General features: G+C 40.0%; 2 protein-coding genes across 2 annotated transcripts; both read right to left on the bottom strand.

Annotated features, from left to right (window-relative positions):
- Positions 1-664: 664 nt before the first annotated feature.
- On the bottom strand, positions 665-4,153 carry LOC122885903 (xin actin-binding repeat-containing protein 2-like). Its single transcript, XM_044217662.1, has 3 exons — positions 3,254-4,153; positions 2,225-2,355; positions 665-2,045 (listed from the first exon to the last, which is right to left on the bottom strand). The coding sequence occupies exons 1-2, from the start codon at positions 4,017-4,019 to the stop codon at positions 2,264-2,266; spliced, it is 858 nt and encodes a 285-aa protein (XP_044073597.1). The 5' UTR covers positions 4,020-4,153; the 3' UTR covers positions 665-2,045; positions 2,225-2,263.
- On the bottom strand, positions 4,032-18,811 carry LOC122885902 (xin actin-binding repeat-containing protein 2-like). The gene is made up of 7 exons (XM_044217661.1): positions 18,666-18,811; positions 15,831-15,994; positions 15,049-15,177; positions 14,459-14,548; positions 14,162-14,219; positions 13,972-14,060; positions 4,032-12,842 (listed from the first exon to the last, which is right to left on the bottom strand). Exons 2-7 carry the CDS (start codon positions 15,879-15,881, stop codon positions 4,032-4,034), a joined length of 9,228 nt encoding a protein of 3,075 aa, XP_044073596.1. The 5' UTR covers positions 15,882-15,994; positions 18,666-18,811.
- Between the last annotated feature and the right edge of the window lie 59 nt (positions 18,812-18,870).

Raw genomic sequence — 18,870 nt, 5'->3', positions numbered from 1 at the left:
ATAACCTGTTTGTGTTCCTACTTTAAATATATTAAATATTATTCAGAGCCTCAATTCACTTATAATTTACTTCTTGTTGTTAGTTAAGACACTAACCCATTAATATAAAATAAAAATATATTGTCCTGCAGAGTTTTATGCAGGTGGTCACAGTCAGCAAACTGTATGCTATGCTCATGGATGTCCACATTAAGGAGCAGTAAGAGGATGAGTAACCACATTTGGTTATAAGCTTATTTTAGACTGGCTGTAAAATGCAGCCATTCTAAGACATGTGCTGTATCCTCTGCTGCTCTATCACGTTGCATGTTTTCAAGCTCTCCCTTATCTGCCTTTTTTTAAACACTCAATTTAAAATTGTCCCCTACATACAATAATTTCCTCTACTGTAGACACACCAGTGGTTTGAGCTCCAAAATCTCCTCCACGGTGGGAATAGCTTGTAAATGAGATTATACTGATGGTGTGACAGGGATCTGCTGACCTGCTCCTGTCTCCTGTAGGCTGCTTCAACCAGACACACACCTGACAAGCTCTGTGACAGTACATCCTCTTTGTGTTTGATATGGATGAACTTTGGAGCTACTGTAACAGGTTCACATTTCACATGCAGTACATGTAAGCTAAAGCAGGCCATAGACTTTCAAAGAGACAAATGAAACAATTAAATTCAATATTTTATTGCCCTTAGATTAGCAATAAAGTAAGTGAACCAGCCTGACAGCATGACAGAATCAGGAATTTTCTTGTACAAAGCAAGGTATAACCATCTAATCTAAAAAATAAAATTCTTCATTGCAAAATATTTGTTGTTCAAAATAGGATACAAATGTCCAAAACAAACATGATTATCACCAGTTCACTTGTTTATATTATATACTTTCAATATTATAAATAAAATAATTCCAAGATGCTTTTAGTAGTCTGCACGCCAGGTGCTAAAAAAAATGCAAAATGTTGATATGTTGAAAAATAACAGAAGAGTCCACACACTGAAACTATTTCCATGAACCGGCATACAGTAGCAAAAAAATAAAATAAATTGAGAGAATTGTACAATAAACCAGTTAATTTTAGAATTAAACAGAAATGTAGATTTAAAGGAAGATCACTATTTTATTTGATCAAGATCTTAAATTTGTCATGATGCTGTTTCGAGCCATAACTGTTGTAGCAGTTAAAACTGATTTTTGATAATTGTTTGTCAAATTTGATTTGATCTTGTTCTGTCAAATACTACACGTCACACATGTGACTGCCAAATGCCTGGAAAAATAGAAATAAAATGCAATGAATGAAATATTACTCATGAGACAAGCCTGTCAGTTCAAAGCACACTGCTTCCTGTCTACATCCACTTTCCACCCTTTCTCCACATCTATCTCTCTAGTACTTACTATTACAGTTACAACCTGCTTACTTGCACACCATTTACAAGTATACACACAGTTTCCTTTCATATCCTTACTTTTCATGTTCCCTTTTAAATCACTTGACTGCATGACCTTCAACCAAACACTTCCTTACCTGTACCAACAGGACAGTCCTTTCCTAGCGTCTTATTGTACCATTCATTCTTTTTTGCTTCTTCTTTGGATTTATATTTGACTAAACTGTGTAGTTGGGTGACTTTATTTCAAAGGACACTTCTGGGAACAGCCTTTCTGTGTTGGTGTTTTGGTGACTTGGGGGACTTGTCAGGAGGGGGCCATTGTGGTTTAGTTAGCTGAATGTCTTCCTCTATTTTAAAGGCTTTCTTCTGGGGATCGGCCTGTGGGGGCCAAACTACAGATATTTTGTTGCAGTGTGGTTTGCTTTTATCACATATTTGTGTCATATCGTTTTCACCACTGTGTGTTTTGTCTACTGAACTTAGGCTGCTCATGGAATATCTCCATTCAAGTGCATCTGAGGGGATAGGTCCAGCACTTCCTGCAGGAGGTTTCTGCCCAAGTCCATTATCGTAGTTCCCTTTGGACTTGAGGAGTTGTTTGTAATGGTGTAGACAGTAGAAATGTCCATGGAGAGAGACGTAATTTCCTAGGCTACAAGAGAAAGGAAAATTCTTTTTTTTAGAGGTGCACCACATTAAAATCATAAACAGTTACCTCCTATTTTCTAAACAATTATAATGTCATTAAAACACTAAGGTATTTACTAATTAATATTGCAATGTTCAATGGTGCCCATGGTGACTATTTATTTGAATGAATGCCATATTTACCTTAATTTATTTCTGCAGTGCTCACAGCAGAAACAGGATTTATGGTACTTTTTTTTGTCCACTATCAGAGCATCCATCGGATAAGCTCTCCTCCGACATACTGTGCAGAGCTCCGACTTCGGAACTCGAACCTGTTTGAAAAAGATAAAATGCAAATCAATGGATTTTTTTTTTGTTTTTTCTCATGAGAAGAGCATTTCCTTTGGGCTGCCTCGCAATGCAACAACTATGGCTTTTCTTTCACTTGTGAGTACAACACAGTTCAACAGATTATGTTTGTATATAAAAACTCAAGTTTCAGAGCTTTCAATTATATGACATGGTCTTTATTAGTGAATGGAGTTGGTTGAGTTGTCATCACATGATGATAGGTGGTCATAAAAGGGAGGAAGATCATAACCATCGTCTCTGACCATTCTTAAACAACTCCATGACAACTCAGCAAACTCCATACACTGAAGACTATGTGATGTGGTAGAAAGCTTCAGAAAAAGCCAGTAACTAGTAAAATAATCTGGAGATAAGATTATTTTGTCAAACTGCTGTTCCCAATGTCAATGATGAACTTTCAAACTCAACTGTGCAGAACTGTATTATTAACACTGTGTTCAGAGAATAGAGTTAGCTAAAAACCTTATTTTACTTTTTATTATCCATGCTAGCAGCCTGGCTCTCTGGATGGCAATGTTGGTCAGTCGGTGGGTCGGACCACTTTGGTCTCAACTACTATCCTTCCCAACAACCACAGCCAACGGGTAATCATTGCCATTGTGAGCATGTTAGCATGCTAACGGTCGCATTTAGCCCAAAGTACTGCTGTGCCTAAGTAAAGCTTCAAAGAGCTGCTAGCATAGGTGTAGACTCTTTGTCTTGTTGGTTATTACCAACAATTTTTGTTTCACAGAAAAGTCTACACAATTCATACCATGCAGTAATTAGAAATGCTGATTTTGTATATTATAAAGACAACCCATCCATCTATAGTCCATGCCATTAGTTTTTGTTGTTTCATGCTGTATAGGTCTTTACCAGATGAGACAATCTTCGTCTGATGTGACACAACTTGTGATGTTGTCTCCTCAGAAACAGTGTAGCCAAGACTCTTGAACACTGTCTCACTCTCTGACCACGTTTTGTGGAAATTCCTCAGCAACTTCTCAGTAGCATCGTCATCATACGTTTCTGTTCGCCTCACTGCTGCAGCTTTTCTTTTAACTGCATCAGCATAGGAAAAGGGAGCCTGTTGGGTTGACACACTCTCAGAGTGCTCAGTGACAGCTGTCCTTGTTCCGGTGACCTTGTTACCAAACTCATCAACATTTGAGAAATGTTCTGTGATTGATTTGGTTTCAGAGAAGGCTGATGGTTCTGCTGGCACAGTTTCTACCTCATTTTTCTGCGGAGGGAGGGGGGTGCTCTGCCGTGAGCCTCCCTTTGTCTCTTGAGGACTTTCCCGCTTTGAAGTGTCTGCTGTTGTTTCACTCAGGCTTGACACAGGCTCCTCCTGATGTTTTTTCTCCTCTCTGAATGAGGAACTTTGCTCATCCAGTTCAAAAACATTTTTAATAGCCTGGATGTCAAAAGTTGGCATCTCCTGTTCCAGGATGTCTGCTTTCTCTTTGTCAGAATCTGTGCTTTCAACGTCATTGTGAAGCCGCTCTGTGAGTGGGATAAGCGCTTTTCTGATACATAGTTTCTCTTCTGGTGATTCAAATTTGTTTACAAGACTAGACATGTCCGCCCTGGGAAGCTCATCCTTTTCTTTGTTCTTATTCTCTGCCTCACACTCCTCCATGTCTGGGCCTAGTCATTCAGGGATAGCAATAGGATCCTTTCGCATATAGGTCTTATTAATTTCAGCTTTTTGAGCCTCTTCAAAAAACTCTCTCTTTTCTTTGACAGATGCAGAGGATGGCTCTGAAATATCTGCAGCTTCAACAAGATCTAGGTCATTTTGACACAATGACACATGGGTCTCAGACTTACTTTGCATTTCATTTGTATTCAAACCCTCTGAAATATTAGCTTGATCTTCTACATGTGCAGAATTTACATCAGCCCGCTGAGCTTCCCCAGATAAACTCTTTTTGGGCTTTGTTGTTACAATCAATGTCCCTGAAGCCTCCACAAGTTGGGACTCGGTTTTGATTTGCCGATGGAATGATGCAGGCGAATCCACAATCTCCGATTTCCTCTCTGAGATTTGTTGGGGAAGTAGTGGTGGTGGGGTGACGCCACGTGAAAGCTTGGCCGTCGTGTCTTTAAGCCGAGCCAAATTTTCTGCTCTGTCAAAAGTTGGGGACGGTGTGATTCTAGTGAGGCGTGATGTCGGGGTGTCACACCTGCGTGGTGGCGGTGTGGGAGGTGTGGGTGGCCTGTGCAGCAGAGTAGGTGACGGAGTAACTCTCTGGGGTGAGTCAGTCCTTCGTGTGGATTCAATAGTGATAAACGTTGGTGAGGGAGAACACATCCTCAGTGACGGCGAGGGAGCCCGAAGGTCGACAGACTTGCAATAACTGACTTCTTCTTTCCTTCTTTCATGGGAGGGCTTTTTATTTGTTTGGTTCTCAATTTTGGCTGAACCAATACTGATCTTGGATATTCTTGGTGTTGCCCCGCCAGAAACAGATTTCTCAGAAACTGGCTCACATTCATGCTTCTCCATTGTCTCATTATCTTCTAGATGCATTAGTTTAGCCTCTGCTAGTTTCCTCACATGTGAAAGAATGTCATAATTTTTTTTTGCATCACTTTCCACTACAGATCCCTCCAGTTCACATTTTCTTTCCAGACTCATGAGCCAATCTGGAACTGTATTGAGCAGAGTCTTTGCAGATTTAGAATCAGTCTTTTCTGAAACTCTTTGTATCTCTGTGATGTGAGAGATTAACACTTGGACCTCTTGCCTCTGCGCTTCCTCTGTTCTCCCCGCTGTGGACTTGACCCGTTCATTTTGTTCTGACTCGCCTGTCACTGTAATTGGGACATCCCTACTTTCTTCTGGTGGTTCCTCTGTGCTCTGCTGAATAACTGTCACTCCTTTCTTCTTTTGTGATCCCTTCACATGCTTTTGAACTGCTTTTTGTTGCTCTGAATTTTTATCATCTTTACTTTCTGTGGTAGTGACTTCTGTCTTGATTTGAATATGCTGTTCTTGTATATTTTTGTGAATTTGGGCAACTGCAATTGTTTCCTGAGTTTTGTGGGATTTTTCAGATGTTGCTGTCTTGGTTTCTGTAACATCTGTCTTTGACTCTGTGGAAAACTCTTTACCTTGGCCTGGCTGTGCACCCCCTTTAGACTTTTTGGATTTCTTTTTCTTCTTTGCTGGAGTTGGAGTTTCTAGTTGGCTGTCAGTTATGCTAACAGCAGGAACGGAGGCAGCAGCAGGAGAGGGAGTAACTTTCTTAATCCCCTGCTTTACCTCTGTCTTTACTTCTTTAGCTTCACTGATCACTTTCACCTCAGTAACTTCCCTCACTTCCACCTTGAAATCTTGTGAAACACTCTGTTTCTCACTACTCTCATTGGATGTTTTTGTCTCTACTTGCTTTTCTTGTTTATTGTTCTTTTTCACCTTTTGGTTTGGTTTGCCTGTTTTTCCATTTGTATTGGCAGCTGCCTTTTCTGTGTGCATTGGCTGATCAGAAACTTTCTCTTGGTTCTTGGTGGGAGAATGATCAGTTTTCTTCTTGTTATCACGCTGTGGTGATTTTGACTCCTTTACATTTTTGTCTGAGGTGACATTTTCTATTTTTGACTGATTGCAAAGGTTATTGGGTAATTCTGGTGCTGTATTACCTTTTGTCTTCTTTTTCTCAGATTGTGATTTGCTTGATTTGACATTATCCTCAGTAGTGACAGCAGGTTCAGGTTTTACTATTTTAACAGGGATTTCATCTTTCTTTTTATCTTCAGATTTGTTGGAGCCCTTTGTTTGATTTTTAGAATCAGTCTTTCTATCAGCCATCATGTCTTCAGTTTTTGCAACATCAATGATTGAGGTCTGGACTTTGTCAGTCATGACAGACTGAGCAGACTGCTTGGAGGAAACAGAAACTGTTTTCTGTGCAGTTGTATGCATCTGTTGTCTAACAGCTGAGACAGATGAGGTCTTTTGAACGGAGACAACCTTCTCATTAGACACAATTTGCTGTTTAGCAGAAGATATAATCGTTGAATCTATGAGGGTTGTCTTATGACTAGCGCTCACATTGCTCTGGGGGGTATTTGAGACTACAACATGCTTGGATAAATCACATGATTGAGAGTCTGAATGAACATTCAATGCCATCTTTTCAGCTCTCTCTGGTGTGATTTCTGATCTGTTGTTATTTGACTGCTCTGTGTCTTTGGTGGAAAGCATTTCAAGAGCAGCGGTAACTGAGTCATGTATGTAAGTGGGTGGTGGAGTAGTTGGGGGTGTGTTTTCCTCCCTCAGCTTTCGGTATTTTCCTTCTGCTTTTATTAATGGAGTGTTAAATTTACTCATTTGCCCTCTCATGAAAGGCGGAGGAGAGGGTGGAGGGGTGAATTTCACAGGAGAGATGTAAACTTTCTTTAGTGGTTGTGGTGACCCAGGCGGTATAGGGATTTCACATGAAGCAGTTTTTGATGTATGTGTTGTTGATTTTGATTGGTTTTGGCTAATTTCTACCACTTTCTTTGATGCAACCTCCACCTGTTGTGTTTTACTGAATTCCACTTTAGGCTCCATTTTCGGGACCTGGTACAAAACAGGAGCTTTCACTTTTTTGACCGTCATCTTTTTTGCTTTTGATGGTGAAGGATGAATTGCCTGTGTTGGCATGCTCTCCAGTTCTTGTTGAGATGGAGGAGGTGGGAGGAAGTCCTGCTCACTGGTGAGTGGTGGTGGTGGAGGAGGAAGGTGATCAATGTCAGAATCAGCAGAGGGAGGAGGAGGTAGGTCAGCGTCTACCACTGGTGGAGGTGGAGGTGGGAGAGGCAGATCAGGCTCTGGCTCTTGTGGTTTTAGGATGTAAACATCAGTTTTAACTTTGGTTTTATCTACTTTTATCATTCCCTTTGGGTTAGACTTTAGATTACGAAACTTTGTGTTTAATGTTTTGATGCCGTGGTTTTGGGTAATTGTTTTATGCTCCACCACAGTTGTTGATTGCTGAGCAGACTGCTCCACAGAACATGACTTTGTTCTAACAATTTCAGTTTCATTAGAGATGGAGTGATTTTCTTTTGATGTTTCAACTAAGTTAGCTGTTTTTATCTTTTGTATGTTCCTCTGTGCATCAGCGTTTATGTTTTTAACATGAGGACTCTGCTTGACTCTAACTTTTCTGTATGCTCCAACTCTGACTTTGGGAGTTTCACGCTGTGCTGTTTCCAACAACGATTTGATAGTTCCTTTAACATCACCCTTTATCACTTCCTCTTTCTCCAGCTGGGTTTGCTCCTGCATCTCATATAATGACTTAATTGACATTTTGACATCACCCTTTACGTCACCCTCGAGGCTTGGGTTCCTTTGCATCGTCGGTGAAGGTGGAGTCTCCATTAAGAGTTGAATCGTTCCTCTGACATCTCCCTGAACATCTGTTAACTGTTGACACTTTCTCCTCTCAGTCGAGGCATCTCGTAGACATTGCATTGCTGTGCGAACATCACCCCTCACAATTTCTTCCTTTTCAACTTCCCTCACAGCTTGCTTTGCCAGCTCCAGAGATTTTAGTGTGGCCTTCACATCTCCAGGAACTAAATCCTCAACAGCAGCTTCAACTCTGGATGTTGCTGATTTCTCAAGAGATCTCAGAGCCCCTTTGATATTTCCTGGTATGATATCTGGCTTCTCCGTCTCCTTGTACTGCTTTTGAGCCCTCTCCAGGCACCGCAAGGCTTTCGGTATGTTGCCTTTCACCACCTCCTCTTTCTCTAAAACAACTGTCTGATTCACTGATTCAGACAATGAATTCAAAGCAGCTCTTAAATCACCTTTGACTATCTCCTCCTTTTGGAGTCTTTCCAATGAGACGGTTGGCTCTGACATGAAAACTTTCACCGTGTTGTGAACATCACCTGGTATAACATCCTCCACTGTACGTTCAATTTGCGCTTGATTACAGCCGAGGATGAGTTTTGTGCCCTTGATGTCACCTCCGACAATCTTCTCTTTTTCTGCTGTGTCAGGTGGAGTCTCATCAGGTCCTAAATGGAGCTGTTTAAGATAGTCGAGAGCCCCAGATTCAATGCATGTGGAGTAAAAGTCAACATTTCCTTTTTCAGCGTCATCTACCTTTATCTTCACTGCTTGATCTGGCTTGTCTGGGCTGGACAGTCTTTGAAGAGCACTCTTTATATCCCCTCTTACAATGTCCTCTTTTTCAACATTAACATTCTCTTGTTTATTGAGAAGCGAATATATTGTCATCTGCACGTCTCCTTTCTCATCCTCCTGGATGAGTATTCCATGTTTTGCTGACCCACTCTCATCGAAAAGGTTGTTTATAGCTTCCCGAATGTCACCTCGTAATATTTCCTCCCTTTCAATATTGCTGTCTTTCTCTTGGTTGAATAGTTGCTGTACTGTTGAACTGATATTACCCTTCTCTTCTGAATCTATGACTATCTGCTGCTCCTTTCTTTCCTGTCTGTTCAGTAGGTTCATCATAATAGTCTGCAGATCTCCCCTGATGACTTCCTCTCGTTGAATCTCTGGAGCCTGCGTATTCATTAGCTGGTATTTTGCCATCCTAACATCACCAATTTCATCAGCTTCAATGAGTATTCCCTTCGACTTTACCATTTTCTGACTATAAAGTTCCTCAAGAGTTTCCTTGACGCTCTTGCCCAGGATTTCAGTCTTCTCCATTTTTGTCTCATTAAAGTTGTCAAATGGTGTTGTTTCAAAGAGCCATGTTGCTGTCTTTACATCTGCTTTAGAAATCTCCTCTTGCATGATGGTTGGATGATCTTCATCTTCATCTACCTCTTTAATGTGGTCAAGAGGATTTTTCTCAAAGAGCCAGACTGAATGTTTAACATCTCCCTTTGCAACCTCCTCCTTTTTAACTGTCTCAATCAGATTTTCAGAGCTCATGCTTCTTATTTTGTCAATGGATTGGGTTTCAAATCTCCATTTCGCAGTCCTGACATCACCTTTTTGTATTTCACTCACATTAAGTGTTCTAACAGATTCCTGTGACAGGGCGTCAGACTCAAAACGATCTTTGTTCATCCTAACATTACCTCCTTGAATATCATCCACAGTTTTTATTAAAGCCTTCTTTTCTTCAGCAATCCTGTCGAGAGGTTGTGTCTCAAATTTCCACTTAGCAGAGGTGACATCTCCTTTTTGCACATCCTGTTGTGTGACAGATTTAATTATGTAAACTTCATCTGTGTCCTTGATAGCGTCAAGGGGCTTGGTTTCAAACAGCCACCGGGTTCCAACGACATCTCCTCGTGTTACTTCTTCACTTGTGACAGTGGTGACCTCGTGGTAAGAGCCCTCTTTGTCCTGAATGGCATAAAGGGTCTGATTTTCAAACATCATGGTGTAATTTCTCACATCGCCCTTCTCATCTTCATCACGGACAATCTTTCGAATTTTCATCTGCTCTGTGTCCATCTCAGAGGATACCTCCTGGATTTGATCTAATGAGTAGGTCTCAAAAATGAAACGACCCTTATCTACATCTCCTCCTTGTACATCATTGACTGTGCGGCTGCTCATAGATTCTTCTTGGCTATCATGGATTGTATCTATGGATTGGTTTTCAAAGAGCCATTTGCAGTTCACCACATTTCCTTTTTGTATGTCCTCAGTCTGAACTCTCTTGAGCTTTTGCATTACTTCCTCAGATGTAGAAGTCATGATATCGGCTGTTTGGTTTTCAAAAATGTACTTCATCCTTGACACATCTCCAGACCCAATGTCTATCTCAGTGACACGCTTAAAAGAGTCAGTCTCCTCCCCATTGAGGTTCTCCAGTTTCTCCGTCTCAAAGAGAAAACAAGCCATTCTTACATCTTTTCCTCTAATGTCTTCTTGATTCACAGTGCATGTTTTCAGAACGGTCGCTGTCTCCTCGTGGATAGTATCAAGTGCTTGAGTCTCAAAAAGCCATGTGCAGGTTTTGACATCTCCCTTTTGCATTTCTTCAGATTCATCTTTACCCTTTAACTCCACTCTTTCATACAGGATGTCCATTGGCTTTGTCTCAAATAGCCACTTGCAGGTTTTCACATCTCCCTTCATGATGTCAAGGTTTTTACTTGTCCCTACAACTTCTTCATCTTCAATATTGCTGAAGTACTTGATAGCATCAAGAGGCTGTGTTTCAAACAACCACTTTGCAGTTTTAACATCACCAGACTCTATTTCCTGTTTAGATATGCCCTTGATAATTTGGTATTTATCAATACTTTCATCAAACTGGTCGATTGGTCGTGTCTCAAACATCCACTTACATGTTGTTACATCTCCTTTCACAACCTCTTCACGGCGCACTGTTTTCACCTTGTGGAAGTGCCCTGAGCTGTCTTGCATGGCATACAGTGGAGTAGACTCAAACAGGTTTTTATTTGATTTCACAGAACCAGATGTTACACCCTCTATGAGAATCTTTTGAGATTCATCCCTCCAGTTTAAATCTGTGCTCTCAAAGATTTGCTTGTAGTTTGAGACGTCCACTTTATCAATTTCTTCCAGGTCAATTGTTCTGGTGACTTCCTTCTTTTCCTCTCTGATCTGCTCCAGGGATTGGCTTTCAAATCGCCATTTCTGATGTCTAACATCACCCCTCTCCTCATTAAGTGCTACTGTTTTTTTCAGTTTGCCCACCTCTGCAAGCTCCTTCAACTCCTCATTTGGAATCGTTTCAAAATAATGTCTGGCTGATCTCACGTTACCTGCAATAATTTCCTCTTTTGTCTGGGGCAGAGTATTTGAAGCATCTTTTAAAGTATCCATTGGCTGGTTCTCAAATACCCAGCAGTTCTTGCGAACATCTGCCCTGCAGCTTGTGCCATCCTCCTGTGTGAGGTCGTCCTCAACATTAACAGTGCGAGTAACTTCTTTCTTCTCCTCTCTTATGTGCTCTAGAGGTTGACTCTCAAAGCGCCACTTTTGGTGTCTCACATCCCCTTTAATTTCTTCATTTACTGTTGCCTTTTGAAGTTTTCCGACCTCAGGACCATTCTTCCTCTCTGCTTGAGGGCTGCTTTCAAAAAAGTGCCTTGCAGATCTAACATTGCCCCCAATAACATCTTCAATAGACTGGGGTCTCGCATTGGAGTCATCCTTCAGAGAATCCATTGGCTGGGTTTCAAACACTAAGCAGTGCTTGCGCACATCAGCTCCAGTGATCTCTTTCTTCTCAATTTTTGAGCTTTCCCACTCATTGAGAGAATTTAATGTCTTTATCTCAAACAACCACCTGCCCCAGTCTCCCTTATTGCTGTCTTCCATGGAAAGACTACACACAAGTTTCAAAGATGTAGGTTCTCTGTTTGTCGCCTCCAGAGGTTGGGTATCGAAAAGCCAACGTGAAGCAACAGAGTTTTCCAATTCAGTTTCAATTTTACGCACAGACTTAATCTCTAGCATTTGGCTTGATTGTCCCATAATGATGCATTTAAACTGAGTGTCAAAAGTGCTTGTAACAGTTTTCACTTCTCCATTAATTTCCTCTAACACTGACCTTAGACTCAACAGGTGGCTCTCGTCAATAGTCTCAGTGTGCCCAAGGCTTTCCATGTACTTATTATCAATCATGTAAATAGTAGCATTTCCATCCTCCTCTGTAAACACAATCTCTTTTGTTAAATCCTCCTCCTTATGCATTTTATTTAGAGTGTCCATTGTTTGGGTTTCAAACAGCCACGCTGCAGCACGGACATCTCCTTTGTCAAATTTGTTGAATTTGTTTTTATATTCTGTCGAGTTGATATTGTGTGAACTCAGCTCATCCATTGGCTTGGTCTCAAACATCCAAGCTGTACGTCTCACATCTTTTCCAAAAATGATTTCCTGTTGAGTTAGTTTTTTGTTGTTGTCGTCCTCATCAGGAGTTTCATCTTTAATGGCGTCCAATGGCTTATTTTCAAACATCCAACGCATCGCCTGCACCTCCCCGGGGAGAATCTCTTCCCATTCCACATATTCTTCATTGTTGATATCATTAGGACTATCACCATAATCCTCATACATGTACTCTTGGCCCTCTAGCTGGTTGTTCTCGGTTTCATCGTAATCACTGTAGTACTCCTTCTCAATATTCTTACGAACCTCTGGATGAATGTGCTTGTAAAGACGTTTCAGCTCATTCATACTCCTCTGCTTGAGGTAGGCGTCTCTGTTGAGTGGGTATTTGGAGGGTTTTGCTGGTTCTGGAGGCTCAGGTGAGTAATGACATGCTGGAATATTTTGACTGTCTGATGGCATTTGTAGTAAGTCTGGAGGCGGGGGTGGAAGATAGTCAGATTCCTCAGCTGGCGGGGGTGGAAAGTCCTCATAATCCATCACTGCATCCAATGTGTCTTCTGCTGCCTTAGTAGCGGATGCTTCATAAACCTCACTAGTCACTATGTTGTTTTGTGTCACATTTGAGGACCACTTAGATCGATTGATGTCACGTTCAATCTTTTTAAGGAACAAAAATGATATTTGTGGGTAAATATCTAAATCCATCACCTTACTCCATAGCAGAGTTATATGTACATTACATTTCGCCTTGTTGTAACACTTGCAGATAAAGTGTAAAAATTAGATAATAAAACATGAATAATCTGTCAGTCCAAGGTTTATGGTACTGTGTGAATACGTTGCTTTCTTATTATAGTCTTTGCAGCCACAAATCAATATATCACTATTATGAGTTTAAGTAATAACCCTAAGATTTTCAGGAAATCAAATCCTGTTGTTAATACTATTCATGGCTTGCATTTTCGAAGCAGTAGCAATTCAATGTATTTACATTCTGTTATTAGCTCTCTGTGTAGAAATGTCATTGTTTGTGGCAGAGTCCGCTATTCCCACCCTGGATTCAAATTACTGTACAAATTACTATTCAGTTACTGTATTAAGTTACTGCTAATGCAAAGAGAACATTTCCTACACCTGCTAGAAAGATTAACAGAATATAACTGGCGAAACAATGGGTGGCTTTTATTGTGAAGTAGTCGTAAGAAAGGCAGTATATTTGTCACTGAGGTTAGCGCTGACAAGACAATGGTAACTTTCTGCATTTTTTGGATAGCGGATCAGTTTTAAATATTGCAGGAAGTAATGGAACAAGAAGGAGCAGCCACAGTGAGCTGTTAGATGGAAGAGCTGCAGGTGACAGGCTGCACACTTCCAACCCCTCTACAAGGTAGCCAGCATCACTGTGCCCACCTGTTGTGTGGAAAACAACTGTGTTTGTCTGCAGCATTAAATTAGATCACTGCTCCAATTATTTTTGACTGACTTCTTTATTAAAACAACGTCAGTTTGTTTTACTGTAACCAGATATACCAGTTGCTCTTCTGTTGTATTTTTGACAAAGAAGGTGCACAAGTAGTGTTTGCTGTTGTATTTAACCACACTTGCTGTTACCACCAGTAACCACAGGTGTCAACAAATCAACCAGGACTAAAATCTTAAGGATTGCAAATTTAATAAATATATTGTACTCAAATAAAACTTAATACAATCTTAAATACCCTACATTAAATATTCGTTCCCTTCATATTGTCAATACTTTTGCCTAACTCCAGCAGGAAATGCTTACCTTAATTGGTTTCGGTGGAGCAGCCTCTTCTATTGATCTTTCAAAACGATCTCTCAGTTCTTTTGTAGTGTACCTGGGTAACTCCTCTTCTAAAAGTCAACACAGACATAAGTATAAGGGCAGCCCTATAATGTGTTAGGCAGTGACAGCGTATATGGGAGAGAATAAAAATATCTGAACAACATCCTACCTGTTTCATTTTGATGGTTTTCATAACTGGATTCCAAGTTGTTGTCGGTGTATGACATCTATGTATTTAAAATGAGAAGCGACAAAAATATATTAAAAAAACTGCACTATAACTGAAAGCAATGTATCAGTCTCAGCCCAAACTGTAAGAGACTACTAAACAAACATTAATTGCACAAATCTCATTGATTGCAATCGGTTACAGTTTTTACTCAACAAGGCAATCAATGTGTTTAGCCTATTAGCAAAGCCTTATCACACTGCCTGCAGGACCACAGTGATAGCAAATGTTCAGTACCATCGTTTCTTGGTTGAAATTTAGCTGTTGACTGCCTGGGACGACCTGCCTGCTGCTGCTCGACACTGTCACCTCAGAGTTCGACATTTCCTGTGAAGTTGAAGACAGAGGAAAATGTGAGCATGCCACACAAACACACAAATAACTCTCTCTGTCTCATTTCACCACATTTCCCCCCTTTGTCAAAGCCACAGATGTGAGCTTACTCCACTCCAATTTACTCCACCAGCCAAAGCTTAATAGTACACAACTGAATACCACGCAGAGAAGATGCTAGACCAGATTGCTCACTCCAGTTTGAAATGACTAATCACAGATGGTGGCAAGATGACAAAGAATGTGTCAAGCTGTTCACACTGTACCATAGCAAAATACGAAATAAGTGAATTCTTATGAATTAAACCCATTATTCTTTTCCATTGCTTTGTATTTTTACTTGCAAAGCTCCCCATGCAGTAACACAGATGGAAAGCTAAATGGAAGGGTGCAAACAGAAACATGCTCAGACCAGAAATTTTGCCCATATTTGACCACAGTAATCTTTTTCATGTTAGCCTGATCAATGTATAATCTGTGCTCTACATGTGTACCTGCACAGTTCTGTGATGAAAATGGAACTGGGTTACATTGTGTGATGTTGTAGTTTCCTGGGTCTCAAATTGTTTCCTCACACTGGCAAGACCCCCAGGCAGGGAACAGACCTCCAACTCCTCCATGACCTAATGAAGCAGGAAATATCATTAGCTACCTCCACTTCTACATGACCTGAAATCAGACCGATGCTTAATAGGGCTATTTCGTATTGGTATGCATGCAGTGCAGGCCGCCGTCAAACGTGATGCAACTAATGCTATGTGCTGTTTGCTTTCTCTCTCTACAGACACACTTACACAGACACAAACTCATATAGTATTCTGTTTATGTAATAGTTTCAAATTTACATAGGAATTGAGAGTGCTCTTTCAAAGTAAAGCCAATATGATATTTTATGTTTACTGCAGCCTTCCTCTATATTCTGCCCTGTGACGGGAGTCTCATGTTTCCCCTGTATTTATATATGTATAAGCAAGATTGCTGACCCCCTTCCCCAGCTCCAAAACTGTCATCACATCCACTAATACTGCATGACAACACCAACAATAATGGTGACAATACCAGCTCAGTGCAGAATAGCTACTGTGCAACCCTGGATGCTCTGCAGCAGCGAAAGACTAAACTATACAGCACACAACAGGAAAGCAAACCGTTATAATTGACCATAAAAAGTTGGCATCTAATTACACAAATGTTCTTTTCAATGCAGGCAGCTCAAGCAGATACTGTAGCAACATGTTGTAGCAAACAATATATGTTCATGCACAAACTAAAGTACCCCGCTGGGGATGATGTTATCTGCTCGCTTGGAGACAGCTGCCTGGTACATGGCCTCACAGTTGGTCAGTGGGATGACCTCTGAGTCCACAGAGTGAATCCAGTTCCTCTGGTTTAAATCTCTTTTAGGAAGTCCTGCCCTGGTCCAACCTGCGCTGCCAGCAGCTATGGCACAAATAGCCAATAAACTGTTAAAGAAAATGCTTCTCATGTGTGCTATTAGGTGTCATCCAATTATTAAGCTGTAGCACACAATATTTTGTGGTGTAAACACATGCAATTAAAGCTACTGCTGAGGGTGTCAGATCCCTTTATGTTTGTGCTGTGGTTTTGTTTTTAAAGCAAGATTAGTTGCAAGTACAGAGAAGGGACTTTTTTTGCAATATAAGATTGGTTTAATATGTTCCAGTATATTGCAGATAATGACTCATATGGTGATTATTCTACATTTGTGTAATAATCATAACTTATTCATTCTAAATACACACAAAGCACCAGTTTGTTGTTAAAAACATTTAGATTTTTTAATCAAAATATATTTGTTCAGTTTATAAATATAGACAACAAAATTTGAGCCATAGTAATGCTTTAAAGGTTCTACCATAATGCAGGTGGTGATCTTGTGAATGATGTCTTGTGAGTTATTTAAAATGATGTACAGGGACATTATTTTCTACCAATTACACACCTGTCTCCTGACATTTAGTTACTCACAGGACGTAGAGGGTTTATTATACCACCTTCCAACTGTCCAGAGTGACAGTTGTTTTTATCATGATGTGAGGTGATTTTGGTCCATGCCTCCTAAGTGGAAACATTTAGAGCCAAGCCCAATGGAACTGATAATTTTGTCCAATGAGTTTTTAAGAGGGTCATGACTTACATAAAAAAAAATGGATTGAGTTGAATCATTGTTACCACTCATATTTTGTCAATAAAGACATTGCTTGTAGACTACACTTCCAATCAACATGTATCATGGGGTTTAGGTAATCATCCAGGAGGTGGTCTTAGTAGTCATTAAGATTTGTTTTCTTTTCATCTTAGGTATAATTAGACTTTAATTTTGTTTATGTCTGGAATTGCATCAACCAACAGTCCAGAACCAAAGGAACATTATTGTTAACCTGCAGGGTATTGTAATGTGCTGAAAAGACAGTTAATGAGATTATTAACTCTTCCAACTGTTAACATCCACAGACTCCATATCCTGCCAGCTGCTGACACAACATTTTTGTGTTTGTGAATTCAAAGTATTCTCACCTCACTTCTTGTGGATATAGATGTGCTAATGCAAATAAGAGGATGAAATATGAAAACAGACTGTTATGATGTTTGAAAAAAGTACAGCATCAAAATCTTCACTATCCATTATTCTGAAGACTAACAGCATATTGAAAATCTCCATCTCAGCTCTGCTCTGTGGTGAATTGGAGCAACTTGAAGCCAATATTTATATCCAACTTATTGTAATATCAAGAATAATGTCAGCAAAAGCTGCCAGGCTGGCTATGTGAGATGATATTTCACATCTGTAATATTATTTCTGGCAGCAAAGGACAGATTTAATCAATGCATATCATTTTCCAAAGCATTGAAAACTCAATAAAGTACAGAGTCAATGAAACACCAAATCAGATCAAAACACCCCCATTTTTTTAAAATCAGTTCTTTGAGTTACATTTAGCTAAAGTGATAAGCTATTTAAAAGTAAGATGAATAGTGGGCTCATGAACCTGCAATTGTAACCCATTAAAGCTGCTCTCTAAATTTCATGCTAAAAATAAATTTTATAACAACCACTGATGCATTGCACTGCTTTCCATTGGCATATTTATTTTGCCATTTTTGATTTGTAGCTTACCAGTCCCCTAGGGTGAGCTATTTTAGCCTTGGAGGAATGGTGGGTATTTTTGTGTAAACCAATCAGTCCATTAAGACAGATAAGGGACATGTATGACACAACTCCATTTTAGTTAGTGCATCTTTTAGTTCAAAACTTGACTTAAGCAATGAAACTTTAGTTAAGGTCGTGATGGCACAGACTTATAGAGTGTAAATTATTGTGGTAGGAACTAAAATTTGTAGCCAAAAAAATCTGTCTGAGTCTGAGGCTATCTCATGACATGCTAGGTTAGACTGAGCGCTCAAATAACAAGAAAGTGAAGTAATCTAGGCGCCATGGACTTGCAAAAATAAATCAAGCCTATTTTAAACTTAACCATGAAGGGTCGTATTTCTCAGTGAAATAGAGGAAAGTTGGTAGGTCAAGGCTTTCCTTTCCAAAAGCTTAGATAGCCTGCATTGATAACCTTGTGTTTGTGCCTTTATTTGTAATTACTCTTCAGTATTCCTCATTTCATGGCTTGCCTGGCGACGAGAAAGTAGAGCGACATAACACCTAGAGGTACTGGCCTTCGAACAAACAGCTCAGCAGCTCAGAACTCCATCTATTTGGAATTAGTTAACATAATAAATCTAATCTCTCCTCAAGCTAAAAATCCAGAGTTAATTTAGCATTTTAGTCACAGTTTATTTTCCTGCAGGTCTGATATAACATTTATATTTTGCCTCTGTATCCTGAATTTTGAGTGGAAGTGCACTCAGCATAAGGACAATGTTAATGCATTTTAGAGTACAATCAAGAATTCAGTGCTAGCCCTTCATGTTTTTCTCTGCAGATATTAAAAGGAGATTGTATAATGTTACATTTTTTGCATGCAAAATGATTAACATAAAAATATAATTGAAAAAGCCAAAAATCATTCACATATTTCGACAATATTGCTCTCAACACAAAGACAGAAGCACCGCTCTCAGAGTGCTCATCACCTACCAGGTAAGGAGGATAGTGAATTATAAAAATATGAGCTCAGCAGGTAGAAATCCCACACAAAGGCCACTGCACCCCTGGCCTGCAGGGTCTTTCCAAGCCAAAATCAAATCCCAGCCAGTGTTGGAGACCAGCTCCAGTACTATGTGTTCACCTCTGTCCAAAGAGCAGACAGTGACAGCTGATTTTATTTTAGACCCCCCGCCCA

Source organism: Siniperca chuatsi, linkage group LG12 (genome assembly GCF_020085105.1).
Source record: "Siniperca chuatsi isolate FFG_IHB_CAS linkage group LG12, ASM2008510v1, whole genome shotgun sequence".
In the NCBI taxonomy this organism is placed as follows: domain Eukaryota; kingdom Metazoa; phylum Chordata; class Actinopteri; order Centrarchiformes; family Sinipercidae; genus Siniperca; species Siniperca chuatsi.
The sequence above is the reverse complement of the archived record's forward strand: the minus strand, read 5'-3'. Positions and strand labels throughout refer to the sequence as shown.